The sequence below is a fragment of the Mauremys mutica genome, chromosome 20 (genome assembly GCF_020497125.1).
Source record: "Mauremys mutica isolate MM-2020 ecotype Southern chromosome 20, ASM2049712v1, whole genome shotgun sequence".
In the NCBI taxonomy this organism is placed as follows: Eukaryota; Metazoa; Chordata; order Testudines; family Geoemydidae; genus Mauremys; species Mauremys mutica.
The window spans coordinates 3948834-3970569 of NC_059091.1; the positions used below are offsets into that span (position 1 = coordinate 3948834).

The window sequence follows — 21736 nt, forward strand, 5'->3', positions numbered from 1 at the left end:
TTGGATTTTGCCGCCGGATGCGTGGGGGGGTCACCCACAGGTTGCAGCAGGTTTCTTTGCCTTTTGTTAACACCCCATCGCCCCCCCCCCCCGGGTCCAGGCAGTAAAATCCTCCTGCATGACTCAGACTGGGGGAGTTTAACGCCCTCCTGGGCAGACATTGCCTTGTGCTGTGGGGCTCGTGCACCGGGGGCCAGCAGTGGGGTGAAGGCTGGCTGGGGGGGCAGGGCTGTCCCTGGCTCCCTAAAGCTCCTCTCCCTGGGGGGGGCTCAGGCCTCTGGCCCCTTGCAGTGGAGGCTGGGGTCTGGAAGGGGCACGTGCCACCCTCCATCGACGCAGGCTCGGGCAGGGCTGCAGAGGGACGCCTCACCCCAACGGGGGGGGACCTGGGGGCTCCCCCCAGCTCTGCCAGAGGGGCCGAGCTGGGGCTGTTACTCTGCGCCCAGCTGCTGGGTGTTTCCTCTTTTCTCCTGCTCCGGACGCTTAGCCTGGCTCACTGCCCGCCTGGTGCGCCCCCCCGCCCCCCCAGCCCAGCCGCACGGCTCCGCCGGAGCACTGGGGGTGCCGGTGATGCCAGGGCCCTTGGCTGCAGGGGCCGGCTGCCTGGCACCGCGGCACGTCCCCACCAGCCCATGCCACACAATGGCTGCTGTGTGTTTGCTGCCAGCAACCCACCCTCTGCCCCACCGGTGCCAAGCCAAACCGCCAGCAGGGCCCCACGGTGGCTGCGCTGCACGGGGGGGTGGGGGGGGGCCTTTCCCCAGCAGGGTCTGTCCCTGGGGGATGGGGGGGGTCTTGGGTGGGACCCGCCGGGGGCTGGGATTGTGACGGGCATGGAGGCTGCAGGCGGTGACCCACCACCTGGTGTTCACGCCCCAGGGGGCCTGCTTGTATTAGGGGTGGGGGATGCCAGCTCTGCTTGGGGGGGGCAGCCCCCTTTGGCTCCCCCTGCCAATGTGGAGTCCCACAGGGCCCCCCCCTGCAGGGGGAGGGGTTTACTGGCCAGGGCCTGTTGCTCAGCGCCAGCGGTGCCCCGGGGGGAGAAGGCGCCGGTGGGCGCTGCAGGGAATGGAGACCGGCGTTGGCAGTGCCAGGGTGGGGCAGTGAGGGTGGGGCACAAGGTGGGGGGGCAGTGCGGGGGCAGCCCCAGGGGGAGACACGCACATGCTACCTTGCACGCATGCAGCCATGTGCACGCCCGTCTACACGGCCACACACCGATACGGGCGCGTACCCACCCCCCAAGCTACCACGCTTCTCACCGCCCCCCCCTCGCCCTGCAAACTTACACACAGCTACACGCCAGGCCAGGCTCATTGCCAGGGGCTGGGGGGGGCCTCAGTCATGGCTTGGCCCCACCCCCTCGGTAGAAGCCCCCCCCCAACTCTCACACTGCCCCCCGCCCATCTGGGCTCTCCCCACCCCGGCTCTGGCCTGGACCATGGGAAATGGGACATCGGGACGCGTCTGTGCTGTGCTGGGGGGCGCCCCCCCCCCCTCAGCACAGCGTGGGAGACAGGAAACGCAGCACATGGGGGTCGGGGGGGGTCAGGGAATTCCCGAGGCGGCTGGAAGTCGCTGCCCCCGGGGGCTACTCGGGTAGGAAAGTCGGCTCCCGCGTTGTGTGGTGCGTTGGGGTTTTATTGCAGTGCTGGGGGTGGTGCCCATCGCCGGGGCATCAGGGCGCGGCCAGGGCCCGGCAGCGTCGCCTCAGGCAGCGCGATGGAGCCAGCCGGGCCCTGAGCGGCAAGCAGGGGACGGGGGGGCAGCCAGGCCCGGCGGGGGGCACCCGGACCCGCCATGGTGGCCTCAGAAGTCGGGCCGATCCTTCTTCAACTTCTTGTAGTCGGTGGAAACCGCCAGGAACTGCGGAGGGGGGAGGAAGCCGGGGGTGAGGAATTGAGGTGCTGACCCCATGGTGCCCCCCCCAGCCTGGGGACTCCGTGTTCCCCACGGCCCGTTGCCAGCACTGGATCATGGGGCCTGGGCTGAGAGTGGTGCCCCCCCCCGTTCCCCCAAACAGGTCACAGGGACCCTCAAACTGCACCCACCTCATGCACATGACCAACCTGGCGTCAGAGTGATCAATGGGGGAAAAGACCCCCATGCCCCACTCCCTACCCCCCCCGGCCCACCTGGGAGCTGGCGCCCCCTAGAGGGGAACGGCCCCATGCCCCCCGGCCCACCTGGGAGCTGGCGCCCCCCAGAGGGGAATGGCCCCATATTCCAAGCCCCACTGCCCTGAGCCAGCCCACCTCATGGACCCCCCCACTACCACCCCCCCAAGCCCCCCGCCCGCACTCACCTTGTATTGGTCGTTTGGACTCAGTTTATTCCATGGCTCTGGGTTGTTCTTCTTGTCCCAGCTGCAAGGAACCAAGAGGGGGGGGGTTGGTGGGGCGGCGCCAGGCAGGGGTGGGCCAGTGGGGCCGGGGCTGCACAGAGGTGTGAATAGCTCCCCCGGCCCCCCCCGTCCCCCTATGGAGGCCGCCCCCCCCCCCCCCCGTTGGCACTCAGTAACGGATCCCTTTGCCTACGGCCCAATGTTTAAAAACACCTGGTGCAACTTGTGGGCTGGTCACCTTGGTGCCGCGCTGCATTTATTTGTGCTGGCGAGAAGCTAACACGGGGCCGGGGGGGCGGTCCCATGTCCTTTCCCACATGGCCACCGCCTGTGTCACCCCCGCGGTGGGGACTGCTGCAGAGACTCGCCAGCGCTAACCCTTGGGTCCCATTGCCCCGGCACAGGCCGTGTGCGAGGGGGGCAGCAGCCCAGGCCGCACGCGCGCAGGATCATGTTTGCACTGAGCGTGCAAGCCGTGAACTCCCAAGGAGGGTTTGACGGCAGGAGCGGAGGACGTTCCCGGCCATCAGTGGAGCTACGGCCGTTCACACTAGCCAAGGCTCCGGCCCAGAGCTGGGCGCAACTGGCCCAGAGCTGGCTGAGGCCAGTGTCCCAGTGGGGGTGTTTGCGAGAGCCGTGGGGTGCCAGGACCCAGGATGTGGTGCTGGGGGGGAGCAAGGTGGAGCGGGCAGCTGCTGGTTGAGTTTAACGGGGCCTAATGGCTGTTTACCTGTGACGCGCCCTGGGGAAATAACCTGCAACCTTCCATTTAACTGGCAGGGAAATGAATCTCCGGGAGGCAGCTGCCAGGAGCCCGAGCGTCTGCCTGGAGAAGGGAACCTGACAGGCAGCTGACCCCCCCTTGGCCTCGCATGGGGGGCAGAGCTCAGCCAGCAGGTGGGAGAGACCATTGGAGTTACTAGGTGCATTATGGCAGCAGCCGGATGCTTGCGCCGGGTGCTGCACAGAGCCCCATGGTCAGAGGTGGGCCCTGCCCCAGGCCGCTGGAGGAAACTGAGTCACCGAGCACAAAGGCCAGGCTTGCCGAGCGCTCGCCGCCCCCAGGCACTGAGCACGCGTCTCCCTCACCATACAGCCGGGCTCTGCACCGGCGCCGCGCCTCCCACAGCTGGGGGGTTTGAGCTCAGTTCTATCTTGGGGTGAAATCCCCCCCATCCTCCCCGGCAGCTGGCGAGCCCGTGGCGGGGTCACGCAGGGCAGGGCAGGGCAGGCTGCCCCGGCAGGTCTGGCCTTCGCCCTCGCCCAGACCTGTGTGTTTGCGGGGGGGGGGCTGCCACTGCTCCCCGGCCTTGGCCAGCCGGCTCCCCAGCCGCGTGATTTGCTGCCAGCTCCTGCGGTGATGGAGGAAGGGACTCGGGCTGCCCTCGGGCTCTGCAGCTTCACTCCCTCGCCTGTGAGCCCGGCTCCCCCGCCTGGGCCGCGGAAACTGGGTCAGCGGCTGGATGCACAGACCAGGGGCTCGCGGGCCGCCGCGGCCACACTGCTGCTCCAACCACTGTACTGACTGTCCCACCCCTCTGGCCGGCCATGGTCTGCCTAGCCCGGCCCCTGCCCACAGCCACGGCGGTCCCGCCCTCCATCCGTCCCCATAACACCCTTCCCTCCCTCCATCCATCCCCATAACACCCTCACCTCCATCCACCCCTCCCCATAACACCCTTCCCTCCCTCCATCCATCTCCCTCCCTCCCTCTCTCTGTCCATCCCCATACACACCCCTCCCTCCTTCCATCCGTCCCCATAACACCCTCACCTCCATCCCTCCATCCACCCCTCCCCATAACAACCTTCCCTCCCTCCCTCCCTCCATCCATCCGTCCCCATAACACCCTCCCTCAATCCGTCCCCATAACACCCTCCCTCCATCCGTCCCCATAACACCCTCACCTCCATCCATCCCCATAACACCCTTCCATCCCTCCATCCATCTCCCTCCCTCCCTCTCTCCGTCCATCCCCATACACACCCCTCCCTCCTTCCATCCGTCCCCATAACACCCTCACCTCCATCCCTCCATCCACCCCTCCCCATAACAACCTTCCCTCCCTCCCTCCCTCCCTCCATCCGTCCCCATACACACCCTTCCCTCCATCCACCCCTCCACTCCTCCATCCGTCCCCATACACACCCCTCCCTCCCTCCATCCATCCATCTCCCTCCCTCCCTCCCGGGGGGCGGGCGGAGCCAGCGGTGGCCTTGGCAGGTGCCCCGGGAGCTGGCTAATGTCACTGGGGCTGCTGGGCCCCCCTCCCCCGCCATCAAAGGCACCGGGCCTGGGAACGGCTAATTGCTGAGCTAAGGGGCCTGGGCAGCCAGCGGCAAATTAAATCAGTGATGGAGTCAGACACTTTCAGAGGGCGCTGGCAGAGCCGGGCCGAGGGGAGGGGCCAGGCCCGGCCCAGAGCCAGGGAGGGGGAAACGCTGAATCTGTCAGGGTACATATTGCTAGGTACCCAGCCAGCCGAGGCACCTCCCCATCTACCCGGCTATTCATCCAGCCAGCTATCCGTCCATCCCTCTATCTACCCAGCTATCCGTCCATCCATCTACCCATCCATCCATCCCTCTATCTACCCAGCTATCCATCCATCCATCCATCCATCCATCTACCCATCCGTCCATCCCTCTATCTACCCAGCTATCCATCCATCCAGCTATCCGTCCATCCCTCTATCTACCCAGCTATCCGTCCATCCATCCATCCATCCACCTACCCATCCGTCCATCCCTCTATCTACCCAGCTATCCGTCCATCCCTCTATCTACCCAGCTATCCGTCCATCCCTCTATCTACCCAGCTATCCGTCCATCCATCCATCCATCCACCTACCCATCCGTCCATCCCTCTATCTACCCAGCTATCCATCCATCCCTCTATCTACCCAGCTATCCGTCCATCCCTCTATCTACCCAGCTATCCATCCATCCCTCTATCTACCCAGCTATCCGTCCATCCCTCTATCTACCCAGCTATCCGTCCATCCCTCTATCTACCCAGCTATCCGTCCATCCATCCATCTACCCAGCTATCCGTCCATCCAGCTATCCGTCCATCCCTCTATCTACCCAGCTATCCAGCTACCCGTCCATCCCTCTATCTACCCATCCATCCATCCCTCTATCTACCCAGCTATCCATCCATCCATCCATCCATCCATCTACCCATCCGTCCATCCCTCTATCTACCCAGCTATCCATCCATCCATCCATCCATCCATCCATCCATCCCTCTATCTACCCAGCTATCCATCCATCCATCTACCCATCCGTCCATCCCTCTATCTACCCGGCTATTCATCCAGCTATCCGTCCATCCCTCTATCTACCCGTCCATCCATCCATCCATCTACCCATCCGTCCATCCCTCTATCTACCCAGCTATCCATCCATCCATCCATCCATCCATCCCTCTATCTACCCAGCTATCCGTCCATCCCTCTATCTACCCAGCTATCCGTCCATCTACCCATCCATCCATCTACCCATCCGTCCATCCATCCCTCTATCTACCCAGCTATCCGTCCATCCCTCTATCTACCCAGCTATCCATCCATCCATCTACCCATCCATCCATCCATCCCTCTATCTACCCAGCTATCCATCCCTCTATCTACCCGGCTATCCATCCGTCCATCCATCTACCCATCCGTCCATCCCTCTATCTACCCAGCTATCCATCCATCCATCCACCCATCCATCTACCCATCCGTCCATCCCTCTATCTACCCATCCATCCATCCATCCAGCTATCCGTCCGTCCATCCCTCTATCTACCCAGCTATCCGTCCATCCCTCTATCTACCCATCCGTCCATCCCTCTATCTACCCAGCTATCCATCCATCCATCCATCCATCCATCCCTCTATCTACCCAGCTATCCATCCATCCATCCATCCGTCTCAGACATACCCCTCTATCTACCCAGCTATCCGTCCATCCCTCTATCTACCCAGCTATCCGTCCATCCCTCTATCTACCCAGCTATCCATCCATCCATCCATCCATCCATCCATCCCTCTACCCATCCATCCATCCCTCTATCTACCCAGCTATCCATCCATCTACCCATCCGTCCATCTACCCATCCGTCCATCCCTCTATCTACCCAGCTATCCATCCATCCATCCATCCATCTACCCATCCATCCATCCCTCTATCTACCCGGCTATTCATCCATCCAGCTATCCGTCCATCCATCCCTCTATCTACCCAGCTATCCATCCATCCATCTACCCATCCGTCCATCCCTCTATCTACCCAGCTATCCATCCATCCATCCATCTACCCATCCATCCATCCCTCTATCTACCCGGCTATTCATCCATCCAGCTATCCGTCCATCCATCCCTCTATCTACCCAGCTATCCGTCCATCCCTCTATCTACCCAGCTATCCATCCATCCCTCTACCCATCCGTCCATCCCTCTATCTACCCAGCTATCCGTCCATCCCTCTATCTACCCAGCTATCCATCCATCCCTCTACCCATCCGTCCATCCATCCATCTACCCAGCTATCCATCCATCCATCTACCCATCCATCCATCCCTCTATCTACCCAGCTATCCATCCATCCATCCATCCATCTACCCATCCGTCCATCCCTCTATCTACCCAGCTATCCGTCCATCCCTCTATCTACCCAGCTATCCATCCATCCAGCTATCCATCTCAGACATACCCCTCTATCTACCCAGCTATCCATCCATCCATCTACCCATCCATCTACCCATCCGTCCATCCCTCTATCTACCCAGCTATCCGTCCATCCATCTACCCATCCGTCCATCCCTCTATCTACCCAGCTATCCATCCATCCATCCATCCATCCATCCATCCATCCCTCTATCTACCCGGCTATTCATCCAGCTATCCGTCCATCCCTCTATCTACCCAGCTATCCGTCCATCCCTCTATCTACCCAGCTATCCATCCATCCATCCATCCATCCATCCACCCATCCGTCCATCCCTCTATCTACCCAGCTATCCATCCATCCATCTACCCATCCGTCCATCCCTCTATCTACCCAGCTATCCATCCATCCCTCTATCTACCCAGCTATCCATCCATCCAGCTATCCGTCCATCCATCCATCTACCCATCCATCCATCCATCCATCCATCCATCTACCCATCCGTCCATCCCTCTATCTACCCAGCTATCCATCCATCCATCCATCCATCCATCCATCCATCTACCCATCCGTCCATCCCTCTATCTACCCAGCTATCCATCCATCCAGCTATCCGTCCATCTACCCATCCATCCATCCCTCTATCTACCCGGCTATTCATCCATCTACCCATCCGTCCATCCCTCTATCTACCCAGCTATCCATCCATCCAGCTATCCGTCCATCCCTCTATCTACCCAGCTATCCATCCATCCAGCTATCCGTCCATCCATCCATCCGTCTCAGACATACCCCTCTATCTACCCAGCTATCCATCCATCCAGCTATCCGTCCATCCCTCTATCTACCCAGCTATCCATCCATCCAGCTATCCGTCCATCCATCCATCCGTCTCAGACATACCCCTCTATCTACCCAGCTATCCGTCCATCCATCCATCCATCCATCTACCCATCCATCCATCCCTCTATCTACCCGGCTATTCATCCATCCAGCTATCCGTCCATCCCTCTATCTACCCAGCTATCCATCCATCCAGCTATCCGTCCATCCATCCATCCGTCTCAGACATACCCCTCTATCTACCCAGCTATCCGTCCATCCATCCATCCATCCATCCATCTACCCATCCGTCCATCCCTCTATCTACCCAGCTATCCATCCATCCATCTACCCATCCGTCCATCCCTCTATCTACCCAGCTATCCATCCATCCATCCATCCATCCATCTACCCATCCGTCCATCCCTCTATCTACCCAGCTATCCATCCATCCAGCTATCCGTCCATCCCTCTATCTACCCAGCTATCCGTCCATCCATCCATCCATCTCAGACATACCCCTCTATCTACCCAGCTATCCGTCCATCCATCCATCCGTCTCAGACATACCCCTCTATCTACCCAGCTATCCATCCATCCATCTACCCATCCGTCCATCCATCCGTCTCAGACATACCCCTCTATCTACCCAGCTATCCATCCATCCATCCATCCATCCATCTACCCATCCATCCATCCCTCTATCTACCCAGCTATCCATCCATCCATCCATCCATCTACCCATCCATCCATCCCTCTATCTACCCAGCTATCCATCCATCCATCCATCCATCTACCCATCCATCCATCCCTCTATCTACCCAGCTATTCATCCATCTACCCATCCATCCATCCCTCTATCTACCCGGCTATCCATCCAGCTATCCGTCCATCCCTCTATCTACCCAGCTATCCATCCATCCATCTACCCATCCATCCATCCCTCTATCTACCCGGCTATTCATCCATCCAGCTATCCGTCCATCCATCCATCCGTCTCAGACACACTCCTCTATCTACCCAGCTATCCACCCATCTACCCATCCATCCATTCATCCGTCCATCCATCCATCTACCCATCCATCTGTCTCAGACACACCCCTCTATCTACCCATCCACCCATCCATCCATCCGTCTCAGACACACCCCTCTATCTACCCATCCACCCATCCATCCATCCATCCGTCTCAGACACATCCCTCTATCTACCCATCCACCCATCCATCCATCCGTCTCAGACACATCCCTCTATCTACCCATCCATCCATCCATCTACCCATCCATCCATCTATCCTTCCATCCGTTTCAGACACACCCCTCTATCTACCCATCCATCCATCTATCCATCCGTCCATCCATCCATGTACCCATCCATCCATCTCAGACACATCCCTCCATCCATCCATCCATCCATCTATCCATCCATCCATCTACCCATACATCCATCTCAGACACACCCCTCTATCTACCCAACTATCCATCCACCCATCCATCCGTCTCAGACACACCCCTCTATCTACCCAGCTATCCATCCATCTCAGACACACCCCTCTATCTACCCATCCACCCATCCATCCATCTATCCATCCGTCCATCCATCCATCCATCTCAGACACACCCCTCTATCTACCTATCCATCTATCCATCCATCCATCTCACACACACCCCTCTATCTATCCATCCATCCACTCACCCACCCATCCATCCCTCTGTCTGTCTCAGACACACCCCTCTATCTAGCCATCCATCCATCCACCCATCCATCCTAGAGACATCTATCTATCCATCCCCATAGACCCCCTCTACCTAACTCCATGCACCCCATCTAATCTATCTATCTATCCATCCCCAGACACACCCATCTCTCTCGCTCTCATTCTCTCCCCATCCATCCATCCATCCATCCTGATCCATCTCTCTCCCTTCCCCTTCTCTCTCTCACCCTGCAGGGATGGCTCCTGCCAGCATATGGTCCACTCCTCTGCCCACCCTGGTTCCTTGGGTGTGGGGGCTTCCCGGCTGCCCTGACTGAGGCTGCGTGGGGAGCTCTGGGGGACAGAGGAGACCAACGGGCTGGGGGGGATGACTAGGCCTCACATCTCCTAACACCGGAGTGTCCAGCCCACTCTGTGCCTGGGACCCGACCCTGCTTGGCACGAGAGACGGCCCGGGGAGCTCCCGGTGCACGACCCTCCCCGCAGGTCGGCCCAAACGGGGGTGCACGGCCCGGGCTTCCCTCTGCCATTGGTGACTCACCTTCCTGATTTGTGTTAGGGCGGCACCAAGAGGCCCCTGGCTGAGAGCTGGACCCCGCTGGGCTGGGAGCTGAGCCCTGCCCCGACGAGGCACCTAAACACCCTGACAAGTGAAAGGAGACGAGGGGCAGGAGGGGAAACTGAGGCATGGAGCGGGGACGCGACAGAGCTGGGACTAGAACCCAGCAGGAACGCCAGGGCCTCCCCTTCGGGGTTATTTATTAGTGTATAGCAGTCGTGCCAAAGAGCCACGGACCAAATCCCTCCAGTGCCAGGGGCTGTACAAAGACCGAGCCAGCCACTCCCTGCCCCAGCGAGCTCGGCTGCTCCTTGACCCCAGCCCCCGCCCCAGCCCCATACCTCACATCGGGGCTACGGAGGGCCAGGCGGAGCAGGTACAGAGCGGCGCTGCCCAGGCCGAGGCCGATGAAGCCGATGAGGGGAATGAGCTGCAGAGAGAGGGAGAGAGAAGAGATGACAAATGCCCCAATGAAATGAATATTTATCAGGCCGCCGGGAGAGTGAAAGGGAGCCTGACACGCCAGGAGATTTACCGGCGCAGCAATCCTGTACCCGGGCTGCCGTACACAGTGTAGCTGTCAGCTTGAGTGACTGAATTCAAAGGGGGGAGAAAAATATGCTCGTGTTGGAGAGGAATTGGATTCGGAATGAGAAATCGCACGCTCCCCCCCCCCCATCTGCGTTAGTGGGGCTGGGAGAGGCGGGGGGCAGGGAGCGAGTGGGGACGGTGCTGTATCGGGGCCCACCCATCCTCCCTACACATCCCGCCACCCAGCCACCCCCAGCCGTACCCCTCTGCCGCCCGATCCTTCCTCCCCCAGGCCCCGGACACAGCTGGCAGCCTAGCCAGCCCCATAGACACACCTCTCTCTCTACTCCTCCGTCTACCTGCCTGGCCATCCGTCCACACCCCCATCTATCTAGCTACCCCCATCCACCCCCCCATCTCTATCTGGCTAACACAAGGCATTAGCCCACGGAACAACGTGGGGACCAGCACAGCTCCCTGGCTGCACAGCCCGGAACGAGGAACATTTTCACAAGTGCCCCAGGGTCACCCCAGCCCCAAGGCCAGAGGACGCTGAATGGCCGGGGGCTGGTAAGTGACTTGGGCACCAGCACCTGATCGCTATAGACTCTGACGGATTTAGGCAGCACACAGCCCCTTTTGAACACTCCCCCCACCCCCGGACTGGGGGTGTGGGGCGGGACTGGGGCGTGCTGGGACGGACTGGGGGTGTGGGGCGGGACTGGGGCGTGCTGGGACGGACTGGGGGTGTGGGGCGGGACTGGGGCGTGCTGGGACAGACTGGGGGTGTGGGGCTGGACTGGGGGTGTGGGGCTAGGTGAGGGTCTGGGGCTGGACTGGGGCATGCTGGGACGGACTGGGGGTGTGGGGCGGGACTGGGGCGTGCTGGGACGGACTGGAGGTGTGGGGCTGGACTGGGGGTGTGGGGCTAGGTGGGGGTCTGGGGCTGGACTGGGGGTGTGGGGCTAGGTGGGGGTCTGTGGCAGGACTGGGGCGTGCTGGGACGGACTGGAGGTGTGGGGCTGGACTGGGGGTGTGGGGCTAGGTGGGGGTCTGGGGCTGGACTGGGGGTGTGGGGCTAGGTGGGGGTCTGGGGCAGGACTGGGGCGTGCTGGGACGGACTGGGGGTGTGGGGCTGGACTGGGGGTGTGGGGCTAGGTGGGGGTGTGGGGCTGGACTGGGGCGTGCTGGGACGGACTGGGGGTGTGGGGCGGGACTGGGGCGTGCTGGGACGGACTGGGGGTGTGGGGCTAAGTGGGGGTGTGGGGCTGGACTGGGGCGTGCTGGGACGGACTGGGGGTGTGGGGCGGGACTGGGGTGTGCTGGGACGGACTGGGGGTGTGGGGCTGGACTGGGGGTGTGGGGCTAGGTGGACACATGGGGCTGGCCAGCTGTAGGAGGCCGCGTGACTGTGTCCTGCCCCCAGCGCCGGTAGCAGGGGGTGGGGGGGGACACCCTCAATGTGTTGGTACCTGGGACACCCCCCCCCCGGGTCCCACTCACTTGTTTGGCTCCTGGTTGCATGTAATGAAAATGCCCCCGACGCCCCCCCCCATTACAGCCGCTTTTGGGTCACTTCCTCCAGCTCCCTCCCCGCCCCACGGAGCCGCCCGCTCGGCTGGGCCTGTGACGCTGATTCCCGCCAGCGGGGCATCCGGCCCTACTGCCTCCACCGGCTCTACATCCACTTCCACCAGTGGGGGATCTGGCCCCTCTGACGCCAATGGAGCGCGGGGACCCCGGACTCCTGGGCTGGGCGCTCAGTTCGGCCATTTGGCTGCGTGACCATGGCAAGTCACTGACCCCCTCGTGCCTCGGTTTCCCCATCGGTAAAATCATTCCGGCCCCGTCTCCCAGGGCTCATTAATGGACCCGTTTGGGGAGCCAGACACGAAGGCTGCTCTGGAAGTGCCAAGAGGCCTTCTCACGAGACGTTAGCCAGTATTTATCACACCCCGGGGACCCCCGTTGCGCAGGGAGCTGGGCCCACAGTCCCAGCCAATCCTGGCCCCGAAAAGCGACAATCTAAACGGACGAGGGAAGGGTGAGAAAACGGGCGAAACGACAGAGCCAGGAATAGAACCCAGGCGTCCTGAGGAGCAGCCCAACGCCCCTAGACCCTGCTGGTTCCTCAATAGCTCAGGGCCCGGCTGCACGGATCCGAACGCCGCTGCTCGCTGCCAGCATCTCGGCCCCAGGGCCGCCGTGCGTCCATCATCTCCTCTCACCTTTCCCCCACCGTGACAGCTGAATTTCGACGCCCGGCGCCCCCTCGCCCCGCGTCTGCTGGCGTATCAAACTTCCAGCAGATGCCGCTTATGATCCTGGAGGTCAGAGACGTTGGCCGCTAATGATCTTTGGCGCCGTGTGCCAGTCAGAGCTGGCAGCCGCCGCTGCCTGGCCATGCCAGGTAATAACGCCGGACTCCGCAGTCCCGGGAATTGTGGAGGAGACGCGGGGACAGGCCTTCGCCTCGCCATCTGCTGCTGACACTTCTGGGTTATTAATGCCGGGGAATGGACTGAGAGGCTGGCGGTGTGGGGGGAGCTGGAGCTAGGGTCAGTGGCAGCGACGGGACGAATTGCAGCGTGGCTGGCTGCAAAGGGTCAAAAAACACCTGCCCCCGAAAATCATGAGATTAGCTTGAAAAGCAGGAGATTTAGCATCAGAAATCGGGAGGGTCTGTTGCTTTCTGAGTTTGTTTGGTTTTTCTGAGCCTTCACAGGCCTCTGTTTTAAGCGTCTCTGCCCTGCCCTGAGGGCTAGAAACGTTCGTGTTATCGAACAAGAGATGCGAGCCGGGGTCTGGCCGCCTTCCCATGAATCCGGGTGCTGGGGCTTTAAGGAAAAGAGCGGCTGGTGCGAGATTCCCCAGCAGGGACGCTGCTGGGATCCTGCTCTGGGCTGGAGGCTGTCACCCCGGTTTATAGCTGGGGCAACAGGCAGATGCAAAGCAGGATTCGGGGACTCCCTGCTCTGCTGCCTGACCAGGGGTCAGAGCCCCGTGGAGTCAGAGCTGCAGCCTTTGGCCCTTCCCAGTCACTCAGGCCACAGCTGGTGTTAAAGGAGGTTGGGGTGGGGGGGCCACCGGGAGAGGCGCTCGCTGGGTGTCATGTGGGTGCCAGGCTCCAAGCTATTTAGGCTCCTAACTCCCCTGGGATCTAGGTGGCAGGTGGGCAGAACACTGAATACTAAGGGGCCTGTGATCCCTGGGCAGGGGCTGGGGGGTGCTCGTCCCCCTCAGCTGCTTTTAGGGGGTGCGCGGCAGGCAGCAAAACAGCTCCCAAGGGCAGCTCCTGTCCCGCTCCCTTTCTGTCCCCCCAGCAGCGCCCCGAGTTCGCAGCCAGTCTGCTCCGTTTGCCTTTGCTGTCGAGTCGGCATTAACCACAGCCCAGGCGGCGAGGCCTGGCAGCTGGGCACCGCGGGAAGCCAGCCGGGGCAAGGTGAACGTGCTGACGGGGCCGCCCGGCAAGGAGAACGGTTGGCGCGTCGGGAAGCGCCTCTGCCTTCAACGGGGCCAAGGCGGGTTCCCCGCTCGGCTGCCCACGCGCCCCACGCGCAGGCTCCCCCTGCAATTTACAGGAACTAATTCCCTGCTCAGCTTTACGGACGGGGAAACCAGCCTCACATGGCAAATACCGCCCAGAGCTGGGCGTAGGGCCTAGTGGGGCTCCCTCTCACTGGCCTAGTGGGGCTCCCTCTCACTCTAACCCCTAGTCCACGCTCCCACCCGAAGGAAGGGAACAGAACCCAGGAGCTTCCAGCTCCTCTCTGCTCCAAAAAGCAAACGCCCCTCCCTCTGCTGGGAATAGAACCCAGGAGTCCTGACTCCCAGCCTCTCCTGCTCTAACCGCTGGACCCTACTCCCCTCCCAGAGCCAGGGATAGAACCCAGGAGTCCTGACTCCCAGCTCCCCTGCTCTAACCACTAGACCCCACTCCCCTCCCAGAGCCGGGTATAGAAGCCAGGAGTCCTGACTCCCAGCCTCTCCTGCTCTAACCGCTGGACCCCACTCCCCTCCCAGAGCCAGAGATAGAACCCAGGAGTCCTGGCTCCCAGCCTCTCCTGCTCTAACCACTAGACCCCACTCCCCTCCCAGAGCCAGGGATAGAACCCAGGAGTCCTGGCTCCCAGCCTCTCCTGCTCTAACTGCTGGACCCCACTCCCCTCCCAGAGCCAGGGATAGAACCCAGGAGTCCTGCTTCAGCCACTAATCCCCACCCCCTTCCACTGGGACTAAAAACCCAGGAGTCCTGCGGCTGGCTCCTGCTCTAAGCCCTAGACCCCAATGCCTCCCTACTTCCAGCCTCCCCAGCATCGCGTCTTTGCCCAGTTCCTGCCCCTCCCCGGCTGGCCCAGAGCGGAGCGGGGACGTGACTGTTTGAATGTGTAGCCCAGGCCTCCCGAAAACCAAACCACCGCTGGGCTTAACCCTTCCCACGCCACCCCCGTCCTCACAGGGCCGGCCGCTCGCCTGGAGTCACCCGGGCAAAGGGCCAGACCCAGGGAGGCGAGCCAGCTCCCTGGGGAAGCTTTTGGGGAGTCCCTGGCGGCTTCGTGGAGCGAGCCGGATTCTTAGCTTAGTCCATGGAAACTTGTCGTATGGAAAAACACTGGGCCAACCCCCCCCCCCGTTTCCTGGGGACAATGTGTGTAGTGGGGGAGCGGGGGGGCTGAGAGCCATTGACCCAACCTGTAAACCCTGCGTATGACAGAAACCCCAACAGGCCAGGGGGTGCCGCCACACCCAGCCCCCCCTCCAGTTCCAGCCCCCTTCCTTGGCCTGTTCGGGGGGTTCCCAGCATCTCACATTCATCAGGGTTTATTCCTATTTGTAAACAAAATCCTCATCATGAATGTTTTTATGGCCGGGGTGGGGGGAGCTGATGGATTTGACATGAAAGGACGGGAGGTGGGTTTCTCCCCCCTGCCCGGCTAATGAAAGGTTCTGAATTTGGGGGGATGGCAGAGGATCAAACGGGGGAGCTGGGACCCTGGTGTGTCTCGGTGCCGCACACGCCATAGGGAGAAGGAGCCGCCGCAGGGAGGGAGGGGGCAGCCCCCCCTTTCCCCTGTGTAGGGGTGAAGTGCAAAGACCCCCAGGATTAGGGGCCAAAATGCAGAACAGGAATTGGCCCGGGGGGGGAGCAGCGAGCGCTGCTCCGGCCGGGGTGGAATCTGCCAAGTTCGGGGCCTTGGTTTCTTTTACAGAGCAGCCCCCCCACCCCCACATTGCATAGCGGGGGGGGGGAGGGGGCAGCAGACAAGCCCTGGGAGGAGGCGGCCCAGGGGGGAGGCGGGGGAGGGAGGGGGAGTTTAATGAAAGTAAGAGGGAGGCAGGAAACTGGGGGCAGATCGGGGGGGGGGGCGCGATGATGGGGGAGAGGGGGGAGGGGGGAGGGGGAGTGGAAAGGGGGACAGAGAAGAACCGGACTGGAGGGTGGAAGGAGGATAGAAGCAAACGGGGGGGTGGGATAAAGGGGGACAGAGGAGGGTAGGGGACGGAGGGGGGGCAGGAGAAGGGGGGATGGGGCAGGGGAAGGAGGAGGATGGGGGAACGGGGGGACGGGCGGGGCAGGGGTCAGAGGAGGACGACAGGGGCAATAGGGGGCAGGGGAAGGAGGGGGGCCGGGGGGCAGAGGAGGGCAGGGAAAGGGAGACAGGGGACAGAGGAAGAAGTGAGGTGAGGGGCAGGGGAAGGAGGGGGCAGAGGAGGTGGGCAGAGCCCGGGGCAGGGGAAGTAGGGGGCAGAAGGGGGCAGGGGAAGGAGGGGGCAGAGGAGGACAGAGGGGGGCAGGGGCAGAGGAAGAAGTGGGGGGCAGAGGAGGAGGACAGAGGGGGGCAGGGGAAGGAGGGGGGCAGGGGAAGGAGGGGCGGAGGGGGGCAGGGGAAGGGGGGGCGGAGGGGGGCAGGGGAAGGGGAGCAGAGCCCAGGGCAGGGGAAGTAGGGGGTGGAGGGGGGCGGGGGCAGGGGAGGACAGAGGGGGGGCAGGGGAAGGAGGGGGGCAGAGGGGCAGAGGGGGCAGGGGAAGGAGGGGGGCAGAGGAGGAGGACAGAGGGGGGCAGGGGCAGGGGGGCAGAGGAAGAAGTGGGGGGCAGAGGAGGAGGACAGGGAGGGGCAGGGGAAGGGGGGGCGGAGGGGGGCAGGGGAAGGAGGGGGCGGAGGGGGGCAGAGGGGGGCAGGGGGGCAGAGGAAGAAGTGGGGGGCAGAGGAGGAGGACAGGGAGGGGCAGGGGAAGGGGGGGCGGAGGGGGGCAGGGGAAGGAGGGGGCCGGAGGGGGGCAGGGGAAGGGGAGCAGGGGGGCAGGGGCCGGGCCGAGCCGGGCCGGGCAGCGGGCGGCCGGTCACTCACTCCGGGATGCCTCCTGAGCTGGCGGGCGAAGGCGAACCCGGGCCGGGTCCCTCCCATGCTGCGGCCGGGGCGGACTCGCTCCGCCAGCAGCAGCGGCAGGTTCCCGAGTCCCGCTGCCCCCGCCCCCCGCCCGGGGAAGGGCGGCCCGGGCCGGGGGGTCACTGGGGGCGGCGGCTCCGTCCCTCCCCCCGGCGCAGCTGGCCGGGGCGGGGCTCGGGCTCCCCGGGGCTCGGGAGTCGGGGCTGGGGGGCCCGGGGGGAGCAGAGGGGGGCTGGGGGGGCAGAGACCCAGGGGGAGCAGTGGGGGGCTGGGGAGCGGGGGGGGCAGGACGAGGGGGAGCAGTGGGGGGCTGGGGAGCGGGGGGACAGGAGGAGGGGGAGCAGTGGGGGGCTGGGGAGCGGGGGGGCAGGAGGAGGGGGAGCAGTGGGGGGCTGGGGAGCGGGGGGGGGCAGGAGGAGGGGGAGCAGTGGGGGGCTGGGGAGCGGGGGGGGGCAGGAGGAGGGGGAGCAGTGGGGGGCTGGGGAGTGGGGGGGGCAGGAGGAGGGGGAGCAGTGGGGGGCTGGGGAGTGGGGGGGCAGGAGGAGGGGGAGCAGTGGGGGGCTGGGTAGCGGGGGGGCAGGAGGAGGGGGAGCAGTGGGGGGCTGGGGAGCGGGGGGGGCAGGAGGGGAGCAGAGAGCCGGGGGGGGCGGGGACGAGAAGGAGGCCGGGGACCCGTAGCTGGAATGGGAGGGGATCAGAGGGAGGCTGTGAAGGGGTGGGGGGGGTCCCTCTGATTTCCCCCCGGGGGGGGCAGCTGTTCCCTCTCCCCTCCCAAGGCCCGAGCAGCAGCACCTGGGGAAGGAGGGTAAATCCCCCCCCCCGCATTGGCGCTGCACCAGGCAGGAGCTGAGGGGGCCGCCCCCCCCCAGGCAGGTGAGACCCCCACCCCCCGTTCCCCGGGGCTTTGACCAGCCCAGGTTGGCCGGTGCCCCGTATCCTGGGCCATGGCTCCCCAGCCAGCCCGTCTCCCACGGCCCCCTGGCTCCCCGCGTGTGGGGGAGGCCGGCCTGGGGGGGCTGAGTGCTGAGGGGCTCACGTGGGGTCTCCGCGCGGTCGCTTTGCTCTCGGCCAGGGTGGAGCGGGCGGGCGCCAGGGGTGACCTGGGCCCTACAGGATCTGACCTTTGCCGCCAGGGCTCCGGGGTGCCAGCTGCTTTCTTGGCACAGGGAAACTCGCCCCAGGAGGGGTCAGCCCACCTCTCCCGCCGGGCGCTAAGCCCCCCTCTCCCCCATCCCCCACCAGAGCGTCCAGAGGGACCGGTCCATACAGCCAGCCCCGGGGCTGGGCCCCCGCCCCCGCCAGGGCTCCGGCAGGCAGGATTTGACAAGGCCGATAAAACGCGGCTCTCCACCATATGCCAGCCTGCAAGCCGGGGCCTTTTTCATCCAAGCAAAGCACCGGCACATTTGCTGCTGGGCTTCCAAATGGTGCCAGAGCGGGTTGTAACTGATGGGGCTATCAACGGGCGAGGGGGGGATTCTGCCTTGTGCGGATACGAGGGACCCTTTCCTTCGGCGCTTACCCAGCTGTGCTGCCTGCTGGCAACCACGGTTAGACACTGGCAGGTAGGACTCCTGGGTTCTACCCCCAGCTCTGGGAGGGGAGTGGGGTCTAGCAGTCAGAGATGGGGGGGCTGGGAATCAGGACTCCTGGGTTCCATTCCCAGTTCTGAGTAGGGGAGTGTGGACTAGTGGTTAGAGCAGGACTCCTGAATTCTGTTCCCAGCTCTGGCTGTGTCCATTTGACATCATCCTCCCCGCCCTCTTTGCCTCAGTTTCCCCATCTGTAAAATGGGACCAAGACCACCCGCTCTCCTTTGCTGAGCGCTTTGCGGCCTGACGCTGACAAGTGCAAACGGTTTGTGTTATGATTTGTTGTGACACCTTCCCCCTCTGTTTGCCTGGGTTCCCCCCCCCCGCACTCCCTCGCCCCCTTTTTGATAAATGACATAATGCATAATTTACATTTAGCCATGCAAATTTCCCTGGCAGTAACAGATGCTGCCGTGCATATGGAAAACAGCTATTTGTATCCATTTACTCTTAACAAAAGATTTGTAGATTGACAGACCGTCTGCCTGAAAGAAAGAACCAGGCAACTATTATACGGCTCGGCAAATGAGCAAGGAACAGACCCCAGTTTGCTTTAAAGTTGGCTCTAATTAGTTTTTTAATATTCCACATCGCGGGCGGATAATATCTTCTAATGGGTATTTACAATGGGGCGAGAGAGAGGCAGGCGGCTGGAAAACCCGAACGGCTGCCCCGTCTAGTCCCATGGCTGGGCCTTGTGAAGAACACAGGTGGGCTAAGGGGACTCCCCCGTCCCCGGTACGGCCCGGCGAGCCCGCTGAGTTCAGCCCCCGGGTCATTCAGCTACCAGCTTGCAACCCCGTTATCTAGGGCTCCCCCCCCATCACCCATCAATCCTGACCCACAACCCCGGTATCCCAGCCCTGGGCTCCCCACCCCCCAAAGCTCTGCCAAGACCCCTGTGACGAAGGGGGGGGGCGTTTCTTGGTATTTTCCTTGTTTCTTCCAATGGTTTGCATGCAGACAGGCTGGGACTCAGTTTCCCTGGGGGTTACTGGTTTAACCAGGTGATGGGAGAGGGAGTTTGTTATTAGGGAACTTGGGACCCCAGCCAATGGCCTGGAGAATGGAGACCCCAGCGACTGGTGACCGGCGCGCCCAGCTTGGGAGTCACAACCAACCCCAGGGACCGTACGGGGCCGAGAGCGGGCACAATCTGTGAGAGCCCCTCAATCCCGACCCACAGTGCAGGCACACGCAGCCCTCCCCCCCCCCCGCTCTTCCAGCCCCCCACCCGCCAGATCTGCCGCTGCCCCTCCGCCGTGACCTCATTTCTTCCAGCAAAGTCTGAAAGGACAAAGGGGAGAACGTCGCGGGCGTGCACAGAAATAAACAAACAAAGCTTGAGTCGCAGCCAGCGGCGCCGTGCGGAGCCCTTTGTCGGTATAATTAGAGTTTTGAAATCGAATTGATCAAGTGCCACTCCCCAAGACAAATTGCATCCTCCGCTCCCTCGGCGCTTCTCCTGCGCGCCCAGCTGGCCCAGGGGAGCAGAGCCGGCTTCCCTCTCCCTGGAAAAAACCCGCCGCGCAAGAGCCAGCCGGCGTCTCTCAGCCCCGGCTGCGGCACTCGGCGAGCAGCGGGACACCGCTAGCTTTCCAGCTGCTGAGACGCGCCTCTTAATCGACTGGGGGGAATAGATGGGTCTTTTTATTGGGGGAGACAGAAATATTCCTCTGTTTAAAGCACTGGGGGGGCTCAGGGCCTTTTCCCCTCTAGGGGGCGCTGGTGGGGGAATGTTTGGCTCCGGGGGGTGGGGAATGGGGCACGGGGCCTTTTCCCCTCTAGGGGGCGCTGGTGGGGGTCTCCAGGATTTAAGGATTAATCTTTAATGAAAGATGATGTCATGTGATGAAACCTCCAGGAATGCGTCCAACCAAAACTGACACCCCTAGCTGGGGGGGAGCCTTCGGCTTGGGGGGGGGGCAGAATGGGGTATGGGGCTCTGTATTTCTAGGGCGGGCCGTACAATCTGGCCCCAGGTTTGGTGGCCACTGCTCTAACCTACTGGAGAAACCTCCCCTCGCAAAGCTGGGAAGAGAACCCAGGAGTCCTGGGGAGCAGAAACTTGGCGGGGGGGGGCCTTTAGCTCTGCACCAGTGGGGCCAATTACTGAACCTGCTCCCGCCGGAGTGAACTGGAGATTTTTGCTGCACAGCTCCTGCCCCAGCTGCTGTGGGGTGCCCATGGCCCTTGCGCACAGCTGCTGGGTAATGGGGGCAGGCGCACAAAAAACCCAACAAATCTCAGTTTTGAAATGCTGTTGTGGCACTTCCTGGGAGTTGTAGTTCAGGTGCATCATGTTCCCGTTTTGCTTTATGGGCTGGTCCCCCTGGTCAGACTACATCTCCCATGATGCACGATGGTCTCCGCTCCTTTTTAAGAGGAGGTGGGGCTCATGGGCATCCCTGTTTTGGTGCATCATGGGAGATGTAGTCAACTTGAGGAGCCCAGGACATAGAGCAGCTGTGGACAAACTACGGCCCACGGGCCACCGGCTGATTTAATCCAGCCCTTGAGCTCCTGCTGGGGAGTGGGGTCTGGGTTTGCCACACTCCCGTGCTCCAGCCTGGGAGCGGGCTCGGGGGCAGCTCTGCGCAGCTCCCGGAGGCAGCAGCATGTTCCCCCTCTGGCTCCAACACTTAGAGGCAGCCAGGAGGCTTCACGCGCTGTTCCTGCCCCAAGCGCCGCCCCCACAGCTCCCATTGGCCGGGAACTGTGGCCAATGGGAACTGTGGGGACGGGGCAGCGCACAGCCGCCTGGCTGCGCCTCCACGTAGGAGCCGGAGAGGGGACATGCTGCTGCTTCTGGGAGCTGCTTGAGATAAATGCTGCCCAGAGCCTGCACCCCTGAGCCCCTCCCATGCCCCAACCCCCTGCCCCAGCCCTGATCTCCCTCCCGCCCTCCAAACCCCTTGATCCAAGCCCAGAGCACCCTCCTGCACCCCAAATCCCTCATCCCCAGCCCCACCCCAGAGCCTGCACCCTCAGCTGGAGCCCTGCCTCCCTCCCCCCGCACCCCAACCCTCTGACCCAGCCTGGAGCCTCTCCCGCACCCTGAACTCCTCATTTCTGGCCCCACCCCAGAGCCCGTCACCCCCTCCCACACCCCAACCCCAATTTCGTGAG

General features: G+C 62.7%; 1 protein-coding gene across 1 annotated transcript; it reads right to left on the bottom strand.

Annotated features, from left to right (window-relative positions):
- Nucleotides 1–1467: 1467 nt before the first annotated feature.
- NDUFA4L2 (NDUFA4 mitochondrial complex associated like 2) lies at nucleotides 1468–17094 on the bottom strand. Its single transcript, XM_044995605.1, has 4 exons — nucleotides 16977–17094; nucleotides 10437–10525; nucleotides 2306–2366; nucleotides 1468–1866 (listed from the first exon to the last, which is right to left on the bottom strand). Exons 1-4 carry the CDS (start codon nucleotides 17031–17033, stop codon nucleotides 1810–1812), a joined length of 264 nt encoding a protein of 87 aa, XP_044851540.1. The 5' UTR covers nucleotides 17034–17094; the 3' UTR covers nucleotides 1468–1809.
- Between the last annotated feature and the right edge of the window lie 4642 nt (nucleotides 17095–21736).